The sequence below is a fragment of the Hyperoodon ampullatus genome (assembly GCF_949752795.1).
Source record: "Hyperoodon ampullatus genome assembly, chromosome: 1".
Classification (NCBI taxonomy): Eukaryota; Metazoa; Chordata; class Mammalia; order Artiodactyla; family Ziphiidae; genus Hyperoodon; species Hyperoodon ampullatus.
In genome coordinates, this window is record NC_136914.1 from 26,043,641 (window position 1) to 26,057,393 (window position 13,753).

General features: G+C 42.5%; 1 protein-coding gene across 1 annotated transcript; it reads right to left on the bottom strand.

Annotated features, from left to right (window-relative positions):
• Positions 1-3,015: 3,015 nt before the first annotated feature.
• On the bottom strand, positions 3,016-4,593 carry TIGD2 (tigger transposable element derived 2; the record flags this gene model as incomplete). Its single annotated transcript, XM_079710226.1, has 1 exon — positions 3,016-4,593. The coding sequence occupies one exon, from the start codon at positions 4,591-4,593 to the stop codon at positions 3,016-3,018; it is 1,578 nt and encodes a 525-aa protein (XP_079566352.1).
• Between the last annotated feature and the right edge of the window lie 9,160 nt (positions 4,594-13,753).

Genomic DNA, 13,753 nt, shown 5'->3' on the forward strand with positions numbered 1-13,753 from the left:
AAAAAAAAAAGTTTTATATTTACTTTAACTTGGACTAGAAAGAGACCGCAGTCAGCACACAAGACCTGTGATTTTGCTTAGGATGGAGATAAAGTATATGTTTAAATAAGAACAGGTGAACTTTGTGAAAATACTAGTAAGTAGACACAGCCCTCCTGAAGGAGGGCTATATTTGTAGGGCAGGTCCTGGCTTTGATTTGTAATTCGTTGGGGGGCTTTGGGCACATCACTGGAGGCAGAGTGTCTCTGAGATCATGACCTAACTAGCTGTCTCCTGCTTCATGTCAGCTGTGCCATTGAGTCCACCATGAGCTTCCTTAAATCCAGAAAATTCATGATGAAGTGACCACAGAGCTCAATCTGAAGCTAGATTGAGAACAAAGAGAGTCCTGGAACAAGAGCACCATTATAATCCTATAATTCTACTTGAATTGACTGTGCTTACTGATCTGGGCCCTGCCAAGTCTGTTATATTTACTGAGCACTCAAGGTTCTCCAGTCAACCCCTATATTACTCTCTGAAATTAAATTATGAAATAGTAAATATTCCCACTACACAAGTTTTTTTAAAGTATACTCTCAGTTGCCAAACACTTCCCATTTGGTCTGAGTTCTGTTTGTCTTTCAAATCCTCTAAAAAAATAGGCACTTTTATAAATGGAAAATGTATTAATTTCCATTTATAAATTTATTTAAAAATAAATTTGTGGATACTTTCTGTAAGGTGCACCAAGTCAAATGAGAGCACATTATTTTCTGTGCTTCTCAAACTAGGCTACATATAAGGAGGGTGGGGTTAACCAAGATAACACGATGCATCTTCCTAGAGGATATAATTAATATAACAATACCTGGAAAAGGAAAACGATTTTTGTATTACAATTAATTATGGAATTAGAATGCACAGTTTATATCGGTCTTTAATGATAAAACAGGATTAAACCATTTCAGTATCATGACTGAAAGAAGTCTGAGAAGTTTTTGTTAGCAGAAAGCTCTGTGAAAAATGCAAAGCAGTATTCAAATATGTCATCACCATTTCCAGGCTTCAGAATCCCTTTGCCTCCAAGAAACCAAATAGTTTCAGGACTTATCTGCACAAAGTTTCATTTCCTCAGGCCCTTCTAGTAAGTGAAATTGTGTAACCTGAGAGAGGTGTGTTAATAATAAGGTATGAATCCTCCCAAAGAAAATATTCTTAGAGGTTTTCTGAAAAGGCCTTTCTCGAACTCAAAGCCTCTGCTTTGTCAAAAGGCAGAATTCTGAGCTCTAACAGTCCTCATGAAGGACTGTCAGAGCTTCTAAAATCTCAAGTCAATCACAACAAAGCTCCCAGTATATGGCTGGACCTCATTACTGTAACCAGTCTTCTGTGATATTTCTTTTGCTCTAATTTTCTACTGATCCTGTGTTACTTTAGTTTGATATTTCAAGTGTCCTCCTAACTGCTATCTTATCTGCTTTAAAGGTATTTTATTACTTCAGTAAAAGAGGCCAATATCAGTAATAGATTCTATGAACAAAGCCAACATCTATGTATTTTATTAGCAGGACTGGAGCAAAGAAACTACAATTCCATTCCCATTTCCTTTTATAATTCAAACTAAGATGTCTTAAACGTGCCGGCATGCCCCACTGTGCCTAGTGGTAGATGGTCGGGAAATGATTTCTGAATTGGATTAACCTTGCAGTTTTCTTTGAAGTAAATTATTACTATATTTCAGCTGAATCTAGTCACTTGATCTCTTTTATCTCACCTCCCTCTAAAGAGTTTTCCCAGTGCAGCAACATCAGGGTTGATTGACACACTGGATCTGCTGAGCACACTTCTGAAACATTTCTGCAGCTCGGTAACAGGAGCTAACACTTAGAGGACGTTTTCTGAGCCAGGTCCTGTTCTAAGCCTGTATTACTTAAAATCCATATATTAACACATGTACTCCTCAAAATACTCTCAGAGGCAGGTATTATTCCTATTTTACAGATGGGTTAAGTAACTTGCCCATGGTCACACAGCAGCCTAGGCTGTTCTATAGTGCCTTTCTCATGTTCAATTTAACGTCAGTTCATGTGATGGCTCCACAAATGCAATGTATGCTTATATTCTCAGTATTAGTTCTCACTGAAAAATACGCTATTATGAAAGCAAATGACGTACTTTAAAGCTTTGAAGTGTTACCTCAAATAGCTTATTAAAGAGAAAAAACTACTTACATATCTCTACTAATAAAGGATCAAAATGACAGGTAACACAGTTTAAACCTTATTCTCTTCTAATAGCAATGATTTGGAAAATGAAATCTATTTTTCTGGAACAATGATGGCATTCTTTCCACAACTCTGAAGGAACTCTCCCTACTGCCAGATGAAATAAAAGTGAAGTGCGAGTCCTTTGCCTGGGGACGTTTTAACCTTGTTTCTTCTTACTTCATTATACAGAGACAGCCAATCTGAATTGCTGATTGTCCAAATACTATTGCTATAGAATGCCATATTTCAGGCTTCAGACTATTTTCCTTCAGTTCTCTGCTTTCACAGTGAAATACGCGTACTTCAAGTATAATCTTCGCTGAGTTCTAAAATTTTCGGCAGGTGGAAAAACGGTAGAAAGGGAAACTTACCCTCCACGTATTTCAGTTTGGAAACGGAAGTTCAGAGAAAGTCATAAAAATTCAATTTAAGAAAGATTTATTGATTGCCTAGAGTGTGCATGGTACTCTATTAGACAATGAAATTCAGGCACAAAACAGATACAGGATCCCTGGCCTCAGGTACCTTATGATCTAAATTAGTATAATACAGATTAGAAACAGACAAGATACATGTCAATGCTCACTTTCTAGAACCGACATTCAAGCACAGTAATTTAAGTAATCCAAAACAGCATCTAATCCTAAATTCATTAATAAAATGTATTTGGCCTTGAAATCCACAGCACTTCAAACAAGATAATTAAGTTCCACTGCAGATAAAAGTCACAAAGATGCAAACACACTGAAACCCTTAAGAGGATTATTAATGACTTTTGTTATTCTGGATCTTCTGTTTTCTTCTTATTATTGTTCGAAGCCTCCGCAACACCAGTTTATCAGACAGAAGCATGTCATCCTGTTGTTCTAGATAATCCAGTAAATTTTCGGTCCATTCAAGTGCAGCTTTGTGGCTAATATGCTTCTCTGGGTTCAGTTCTGTTTTTCTAGTCTTACTGGAAGGCTTGTGCTCGGCAGGCTTGGCCTGGTCCTCTGCACCTTCACTGTCAGTTAGCACTGGACAGTTTGAGTCATTACTCCGAGAGTCAAACCACTGATCAATATTCTCAAGGTCAACATGTTCACAGTCTTCTGTATTCTGTAAAACTGTTGCTAAGTTAGCTGCTAAAATGGCTCCTTCATCAATATTCATGCCTGAATTCTCTTCATTGCCAGGGAAAAGTTTTTTCCATGCTTTGGTTATGGTACTTGATTTTACCATGTTCCAAGCTCTTGACACTTCATAAATTGCATCTAACACTGTCAAGTTCTTCCAGAACATTTTGGGGTCAATTCCTTCATCCACGTACTTCTGGAGAAGTCCTGCTCGGTAGTATCTTTTCACTGTGGCTAGAACTCCTTGGCTCATAGGTTGAATGAGACTTGTGACATTTGGTGGTAGATATTTCACAATTATTCTGCCATCATGCGAACTCAACAGTTCTTCATTTGGATGTGCTGGGGGAAAATCCAAAAGGAGCACTGCTTTTTCTAGAAGCCCCTTGGATTTCAAATGCTTCTGTACCTGTGGCACAAAGTACTTTTCAAACCACTGTCTGAAAACAGAATGTTCTATCCATGCACTTTTTTGACTGAAATAAGTGACAGGAAGGTTTGAAAGGTCAGCTCCTTTGAACGCACGAGGTTTTTTTGCTTTCCCCACAACACAAAGATTAAGTTTGTGTAAACCTGTGGCATTTGCACAACACATAATAATGATTCTCTCTCTGCTTGACCTATAACCAGAAGTACTCCGCTCAGTTTCAAGAGCTAATGTCCTTGACGGTAGGCATTTCCAGAACAATCCAGTTTGATCAGCACCATAAATTTGTTCTGGTTGTAGATTCTCTCTCTCAACGAATTCCTGAAAGTTACCACAAAACTCACTGGCAGCAGTTTCATCTCCTTTCAGTTTTGTTCCTTTACCAGCAGCCTTTGGAATACCATGGCGCTGCTTAAATCGAGTCAGCCAGCCAGATGATGCATTAAAATCACCTTCCATCCCCAGGGCGTCAAAAAAGAACTTGGCTTGTTTTGCACAAATCGTTCCAGACACTGGAATCCCCTCTGTTTTCTGTTGGTTAAACCACTCTATCATAACTCTATCAAGTTCCTCATATGTTGATGACTTCATAGATTTACGTTTCGATACCCCACTTGTAGGATCTGAACTGTTGGCATAGTTTATTATCCTTTCTTTGTTTTTTTTAATATCACGCACTGTGGATTCACCAATTCCATACACCACAGAAAGTTTTTTGAAAGAGATGCCTTCCTCTAGTTTCTTAATAATGTCAAGCTTGTCCTTAATTGTCAACACCACACGCTTTCGTTTCCCCAACATTGTATCTAATATTTTAGACGATTACTAGAACAAGATATTTAACAACTTAGATTTGGACACAATGAGACTAGAAAATGGGGTTTTAAGGTCCCTTTCCTGCCCCCCTAGGACCTAGACGGACAGTGTGCTGGCCAATTTCCAGAAAAGGCCTACATGACTCTCTTCACTTTGCCGTTTTGAAACTTACAAACTTCAAACAACAAGGACTGGCTCCACTGAATCCTATCTTCTATCTCGCTTCCTCCTCCCTAGTTTAAGATCTTTTCATGAACTGCGTTCTCAGTGGCGATGACAACCAATATTGTACCAGCAAGGTCTCCAAAACAGTCATATTACATACTTGATTCTTGCCATCCTTACGGGCGAAGCTCTATGTTAAAGGAACTAAGACTATGGTGGGAGTATTTGGGGCAACGTGCTAGGGAACAAAGAGTTGAAGACAGGGCTTGCAAACCTGATAGGAAAATACAACGGGAAAACTCGCCCCCTGACTGCTGTCCTTGTCAGGCAGTGTGTTGTATGGAATGCTACCTCCCCAGGCAAGGGCTGCTACACGTTGTGCAAGTGAGTGGTTATGGAAATTGTAAGCAAGCAGGGTAAGGCAAGCTGAACAGAAGGGAGCGGTGCAAATCAGGTGAAAGTGGACAGGCAGGAAACTGTGTACTTTAACATGACACAAACGTCCACCTCATGTGTTTGACAACTGAAAAGGAAAAAGGTGGACAAGAAGTGGTGTCACATGATTAAAGAAAGCATCAAAAAACTTCATTGGCAGAAATCAGGACTCATGGTAGAGGGTATGGGGTGGGGGAAGGCTCAGTGAAGATGTTACGATAATCCTGGTGAAAGATGATCCTCGATGGGCCAACAGAAGTAGTTCCTGTCGGGGGCTGTATAGGCACTCGTAACCTCCGAAACCTAAAGGAAGATACCAAAAACATTTTTCTTTCAATATCAGGGTCTGTGGCATTACCCACATCTATCCTGCGACTGTGTTGAGAAAATTAACGCCTCCTAGGAATGTGATGGCTAAATACGACACAGACTGCTTTCAGGCATTATCTAGAGTGTCAGGGAACGGGACCTGCATTGCCTACCTCCTGAAATTAAGAGGTCAGAGAGGAGCCGCGTTAGCGAGGGCCTCTCCCTGCACGGAGAGCTCCGGAACGCCGGACGTCTTTGCTCTGTGGGAGCCCGGATTCCTCCGTGGACGCCAGCGACCAGGATGTCACCGCCGCAGCCAGCCAGCGAGCGGGCGGGCGCTTGGCCCAGGGGAGGCCAGTCCGCGGGCCGGGGGCATCGCTCTCCGCCTGCCTTCGCGGCGGCCAAACCAACCTGAGAGCAAATGGAGTCTCCCGAGGGAGGCTGACACCGGCGGCGGCGGCGGCGGCGGCGGCGGCGGCAGCAGACAGTAGGCAGCGAGCGTCGCCGCCGGAGCCGGAAGGCGGGGGATTAGGGGGCACGCGCGCGCCCCCGCAGGAACGTTGTGTCGGCGAGGGGGCGGGGCCTCCGCGGGCGAGCGCGCGGCCCGGGGGCGGGGTCTCCGGCGAGCGGGCGGGAGGGGGCGGGCCCAGCCGCCGCGGCGTCTCTGGGCGCCGCGTGGGTTCTGCTAAGGGCCCGGCTGCTCCAACCTGCAGACTGCTTCGCCGGCCAGCAGGGGGCGGTACAAGCTCACCTTGTCTCAGCCCTTTTCCCAGTGTCCCGGTTCCGTGGGCAAAGCTTCCTCCGTTCCCAGGTGCAATAAATATCGCACCTTCGGAGGGCTCGCGAGAAAGCTGCGCATCCTCAGGTGTCCCGAGCGGGATGCGAATGGGGCAGGGCGAGCGCACGTGGAGCGTGTTTACAAATAGCGGCCCCGGCGTCCGCGCCTCCCAGCGCCGACTCCCGGGCATCCCCAGCCCGCCCGCCGCGGCACGACGAGCCGGAGCAAGGACCGCGAGCCAAGGTAAGAGCGAGCGGACGCGGGTCCTGGCCGAAGGCAGGGAGGCTGGCTCCCCGTGGGGACTGGGGGGAGAGGAGAGGACGTGGGGTTTACAGTCTGCAACACCCATCCGAGCGAGCCCTGGACAGGTGGGGCGCAGCGGAGGGCGGTCAAACTGGATATCGGGTCTCTCCTCCCCGGTGGGTTGTTCGCGGTTGTGTGTCACGCTCTCCGTAGAAGCTGCTCTGTGCAGAGCTGCCTGTGCCCGAGTCTGTGGGAAGCTCCCTCGTGAATTTCCTGCCGCTCCTTCACTGCCTCTGCTTCTAGGTAGTAGTAAGAGAATTGCAGTTTGACAGAGGCTCCCTTGGTTTGTTTGAAACGGAGATACTGTACGTTTCTATCTTGGCATTTTAAATGGAGGGAATGCGGGCACCTGTGTGCTAATTACCCTGCGATGAACCGTGCCTTCTCCGCGTTCCCGGACTCGCTTCCCCCGCTGGGCCCTCGGAGCCTTCCCTGGAGAAGGGAGCTCCGCCTTCCTCCTGTAGCACCTGTTTACCGAGGAAACGCTTTTCGTCTTTCCTTTATTACCCTTTCTTTTCTGTATAATTTGAAAAAATGGAGACGCCTTCAGTTAAGTTTCTCTAATTTCTGAACATAAATGTCTAATCTTTTTCGTTAACATAAAGTAGCGTAGTAATTCCTCATTTATTTGCAAAGGCCACGTTGTTGCTACAGTGTTTCAAAAGGGAACTGACCTGAGCATTCTTACTGCAGAAAAGATGTTGATTTTAAGGCTTCTAATTATCTGACTTCCTTGCCCGGACTGCTCAATTGCCTTCCTCAAAATCGTAGCTTTCCCCTGTCTGACGTGTTGGAGAATCTTTGATCTCCTAGATACACTGTGAAGTTCTAGTGGTTTTTGACAAACGTCTGCTTTTCCTGAAGGTAGATCTCCGCCCTCCCCCCTCCCCCCCCAAATCAACCACTCAGTCTTGGTTGACTCTTTTGGATAAAGTGCAACCTCATGCTAGTTTTGTATCATTTTTTAAAGTTTGCCTCTTTTCTCTGGTAGTTGTAACAAGCGTGAAAACAGTTGTATCCGAGGTATGAAACGTTATTCATTTCTCAGAAGGGAAGAGAGCTGACATTGACTGACTGCCAATCAAAAGACACTGGCAGAAGTTGGCAACCTGATTTTCCCCCTACTGGGGTCACTGGTCCCATGATATTTAAATGAAATGAACTCTGCCTCTTACCTCCCTCCCCCACTATCTCTGGCGTTTAATTTTCTTCCAGACACCACCTGGATCCTTTCTGTTTCTGAATTCTCCAGCTTGCTTGTGTCTTATCACTGTTCCCTTTTCATCACCTTGTGTAAGTTCAAATCTGGAACACAGCCCACATTCCTTGATTTCCTCAAAACACCACTTGGTAGGAGGCAGTTGTATTTAGCCGACTTTTAATAAGACTTTACCCAAGGGGGCTTCCCGGGGCTTCCCTGGTGGCGCAGTGGGTGAGAATCCGCCTGCCAATTCAGAGGATATGGGTTCGAGCCCTGGTCCGGGAAGATCCCACATGCCGCGGAGCAGCTAAGCCCGTGTGCTGCAACTACTGAGCCTGCGCTCTAGAGCCCGCAAGCCACAACTACTGAGCTTGCGTGCTACAACTCCTGAAGCCCGCGCGCCTAGAGCCGTGCTCCGCAACAAGAGAAGCCACTGCAATGAGAAGCCCGCGCACCGTGGCGAGAAGTAGCCCCCGCTCACTGCAAGCAACGAAGATCCAACGCAGCCAAAAATAAATAAAATTAAATCTTAGAAAAAAAAAGACTTTACCCAAGACAGCTTTACACGAGATCCTTTCCTCTAACAGACTTGTTCCTTTTTATTGGGGGGAGGGGTCGCTAATTGCAGCAGATATACATTAGAGTACAAGGGGGGGGACTTAAAGTAGAATGTCTGTCAGCCTTGTTTTATTAAGAGCCTAGCTGGCCACAGGGAACTTCTTGCCAATTCTTTTCTTTGGGTCACAGTCTTGGCTCCATCTTGCTTTGCTGTTCTCTCCCTTCTCTCGCCAGCATTTTTCTCAAGGCTCCTTCTCTCCTTCCCTCTCAGCTGCTTGTGAAATCTTAAGATTCTTTTTCCTTTATTACGCAGAGTAATTTCGTCTACTGTTCTGTTTTCTAGTTGTCCCTTACCATTCACTGTGGTTTATTCTCTAATCAAAAGACACTTCACTCCTGTGGAATTCTGCCACCAGTATTTCTTTCCTTCTACATATACACAGTCTCTCTTAATCCTTGTAATAATACTGTGAGGCTGATGTTACCTCATTTATGTACAGGGGAAAAAAGGCTAGAAAAGTGTGTGAATCTATCAAATGTAGGTTGTAGAATGGAGTTTTATTTGGCTTTAAAACAACATTCTCTGCCCACGCTATCACAATCGAAGTATTTAATTTAACTCAAAGACATGAAAAGAAGAAAGTATATCATGATTCCTTTTTTGCAAAATTTAAGTTGCCATTTATTAAAATGGAACTTTTGACATTAACCTACCAAAAAGGCATTCTAGTTGTGAGAGCCCTTCGAGTCTGCAACTATGTTCATCAGACATAGCATTTGATTTATTGGAATGTGAGTTTTCTTAAAATTACTCCAAATCACCTGAAAATGACTTATGTTTCTCACCATTACAAGTTCTAAATTCCTTTTCTGCTGAGATAATATCAGTGCAAGTACATTATGTGCCTCATTTTCAGTGGTATCCTTTATTCATAATAGTTTTTTAGCAGAATAGAAAACCTCTAGGTAGAGTAAATTTTTAATTTTAAAGGAACTGCTTTTTTGCTTTTGGGGTTCCATTTAGTTTATCATTGACCATCATCTACTTGGAGATTTTTGTTTGATACCTGAATTAGCTACTCCAATAAGCTTAGGATGAGGACATGATAACATTATTCCATATGTATTAAACTGATTTAATATCAAATAGTATTTCTCTGTTAATAATTGAAAATTTTACTGCCAATGGAAAATCAATGGTTTTCACAAAAAAGGTTTACTGTTACCTATTTTAAGGGGCATAAAATATAGAGGGGAATTTTCAGCTAAAATATAATTTTGGGGGTGTGTTTTAGGGCAAATAAGCTGTGAAACAGTTGTGATCAGTGAAATGAAAGTTTGTACTTTGAAGTCTCTTTTAGCTGTAAAGTTATTTTACTTTATATTGTAGACAAAAGCTCAAATTATTCATTTTTAATATAAAAAATTTTCTTTTAAATGGTTAAAGGTAGGACCACTTTTCCGCTTAAATTTCTTGATACAAGTAAGAGATCAGATTACTCACTGGAAAGTCCCATTCCTTTAAAAAAAAAAGAAGTTAACATGATATGGAAAGATAGTGATGACTTACACTCTTGTGTCATAGTATCAGATAGATGCTCAGCAGGGGACTTTTAAACTTAATTTTGTTTTCCATGTTTCTTTGTTGGCTGGCAGTAGGTTTTCAGCTGACTGGCATTATAAGTAAAGAGGAGAGAATGAGTTCCTGGAGGGTAGAAAAGATTTAATAGGGTTGGAAGAAGGAAAATTGCTAGTGGAAATGTTAAAGAAAAGTTAGAAAAACGTGTGGATAGAAATTGAAGAAACCAGTGAATTGTTGATTGATGTCAGCAATGTGGGTGGGAAACTTGAGTGAACTTTACATACTACCCACCTTACCTTTCCAAACCTGCCCAGTTTCCAACTGTTCTCTAAAGGAGCCTGCAGTTCCATCAGGTGGGTCAAATCAGGTTTACTCAGAGCCTGCGGTGCATTACTCTCCCTGTTCCCGGCACATGCAGCTGCATGGTTTCAGGCTACTCATTCTTCTCCTTAGATTAAAAAGTCCTCTCCTTCTGCTGTTAATCTGTACATCTTTCAAGTTCCAGTTTGTCCCCAAAGCTGCATTATTCAAGGTTCCTCAGACTTTATGGGTTTGTATCTCCTGGGGTCCAACATCCACATTTTGGGGTCCACCCCAGGGATGAAGCCCAGGAATCCTTATTTTCAGCAAGCATCCCAAGTGATTCTAATATGCTAAAGGTTGAAAACTTTATACATTGACAATCATTGTGAATGAGATTCTTCTCTTAAAACATATTCTTTTGGGAGGGTTTTTCTTGTCTCTTCCCCTCCTCCCCTCTTAAATTATATATGATGTTTGAAGGAAAATATGAAATCCAGAAAAACGAAAAGGAAAACAATCATACCAACATTCAGAGATAACTACTCTTAATAGTTTGGTGTGTATCCATGTTCTTTCTTGTATCAGTGTAACTGTTATATATGTAATGTGTGTGATATATGCGTATTTCAATAGGAACATGAAGTTATAATATACATAAAATTTTATACATGCTTTTATTAACAACTTATTATAAATATTTTAGATGTTGTTGATTCCCATCAGCCAGACACCAGCAAGAACACACCCTTGCCAAATTAGGCTTACTACTGAAGCAAGGGTAATCCATACCTTGGAAAACCATGGCCTGTCTCAAAAAGAAGGGTCAGGTGGAGCTTATTTTAGGATTTGGATAAGGTGGTTTTTAGAGAAGTTTAAAGAAAGTGAAGGGTCTGTTCTGGGCTGCGTGCTGTCAGAAAGCAGAGGCAATTTGACTGTTAGGTATCTTAATTGTTATCCAGGAAGCTAGAGGAACAGGCTAGAGTCATCATTGGAGAAGAAGCAGTAGTCACTCCTGCTAACCAGAAGAGGGGGATGTTTGGTCATCTTTGTGATGGCACAGCATTCCGCTTCTTTCCTGGTTAAATTTTCAGTTCAGGCAGGATTAGAGAGTGATCTTGTTTTTGTCTTGTTTCACTACAGTCATGGAGAGTCCTCTTCCAATGTCTGAAATTAATTACATTCCTCAGGGTAACACCATGCCTACCTTGTTCAAAGCTTTCAACCCATACTCAAACGGTCCAGGATCCAAAACAGTTTAAATAATAATCATTGATAAATTTAAATAATAATCATTAGCTCATTCAGCCTTGAAGCTATCCCTAATGCAACTGGCTGGTCATATTATGATGCAATTCTACCTTATGAGACTCCCTTATGCTTGAAGATGACAGATATTAACACCTGCTGCAATGCTTCTAGATTAAAAAGACCTCATGATAGTGTTTCTGAAACTCAATTGGGATCAACTGTAGAAGGTCTCATCACCCGAAAAGAAATACCACACCATTAGTGGTCATTCCACATTCCCTCTAACACTCTCTCTTCTTCCTCAGCCGGCAACCACTCATCTTTATGGATCCGCCTAGTCTTGACGTTTCATATAAATGGAATCATACAATATATGTCCATTGTGACTGGCTTCTTTCACTTAACAAAATGTTTGCAAACTTCATCCTGTTGTAGCATGCATCATACATCGTTTCCTTTTATTGCTAAATAATTGTTATATGGCTATACTATATTTATCCATCTGTTGCCGGTGAATTTCAGGTTCTTTCTTCGTCGCGAAAGAATTCGGAGACGAAGTGATTGGTAAGAACCAGATTTATTTAGAGAGAAACATAGTCCACTGACAGAGTATGGGCCATCTCAGAAGGCAAGAAGCAAGAGGCCTCAAAATATGGTGTGGTAGTTTTTCTGGGCTGGTAAGTTCATAGGCTAATGAGTGGGAGGATTATTCCAACTATTTTGGGGAAGGGGCGGGGATTTCCAGGAAATGGGCCACCGCCCACTTTCTGGCCTTTTATGGTTAGCTTCAGGATTGTCATGGTGATGGTGGGTGTGTCATTTAGCGTGCTAATATATTACAATGAGCGTATAATGAGGCTCAAGGTCTGTTGGAAGTCACATCTTCCACCGTCTTGGACCTAGTTGCCTCTCACTAGTTTTCGTCATGTACTATGGCCGGGTCATTCTTTTAAAGGTTGTGCCCTTCCCCCTCCCCTCCTGTTTCACCTCTGTCAGCTGATGGACATTTAGGTTGTTTCCACTGCTTGGCTATTATGCATAATGCTGCTGTGAACATCCATGCACAAGTTTTTGTGTGGACATATGTGTTCATTTCCCTGAGGTATACAACAGATTGGAATTGCTGGTTCACGTGATAACTATGTATAACCTTTTGGGGAGCTACTTTCTAAAGCCCTTTACAGTCTTACAGTGTGTGAGGACCCCGTCTTATTCAGACCGCTGTAACAAAATACCACAGACTGGGTGGCTTATAAACAACAGAAATTTATTTCTCACAGTTCTGGAGGCTGGGAAGTCTAGAACCATGGTGCCAGCAGATTCAGCGTGATGGCTGGCTAGGACCCACTTCCTGGTTGATAGATGCCTTCTTGCTGGGTCCCCACATGGTGGAAGGGGTGAGGGATCTCTGTGGGTCTCTTTTATAAGAATCTGTTCATGAAGGCTCCACCCTCATGACCTAAGCACCTCCCCAAGGCCTCTCCACCTCATGCCATCACGTGGGGCATTAGGATTTCAACATATGAATTTTGGACTTCCGTGAACATTCAGACCACAGCGGCTCCAGGGTCTCCGCATCCTCACCCACACTTGTTATTATCTGTCTTTTTTTGTTTATAGCATCCCATTGAGTGTGAAGTGGTATCCCATTGTCGTTTGCCTTTCATTTCCCCAATGGCTCATTGGAGCATGGCTTGAGGTACTTATTTACCATGTGCATATCTTTTTTGGAACTACATCTATTCAGATCCTTAACTCACTTTTGAATTAAGCGTAACAGAGTTACAATGTTAAGTGTCAAGTATTCCAATTTACTGTTCCTCCACTGGCTTTCCTAGAGGGAAGATGTAAGAATGAGAACCTTGTGAGGAATATCTCTGTATTTAGCCCAACTGATGTTGAAAATATACTGTCACTTTACTTAAGGATTCATGTGATAAATTCTGGCTATCTTTAATGTCAGAAGAAAAGATTATGACTTCCAGAAGAAATTTGGCTTCCTTTTATCTGACAGAAGAACTAGGTATGTCCATTTCAGCACTGACTTACACAAATCTATCAGCTTTGGTTTGTGCTGAATTGCTAAATAGCTAACTCCTTTTGAATTCCTGGTACTTTTCTTTTGCTGATCCATTTGTTGTGTTCTTTTTTAGTCTTAATGTTTTAGTGGTAACTCTCTTTTTATATTACAGTTACCTCAACCATTGTTTTAGAAGCATGTAAACAATAAAATTAAGAGACCAGACAGGCAGTACATCTTAGT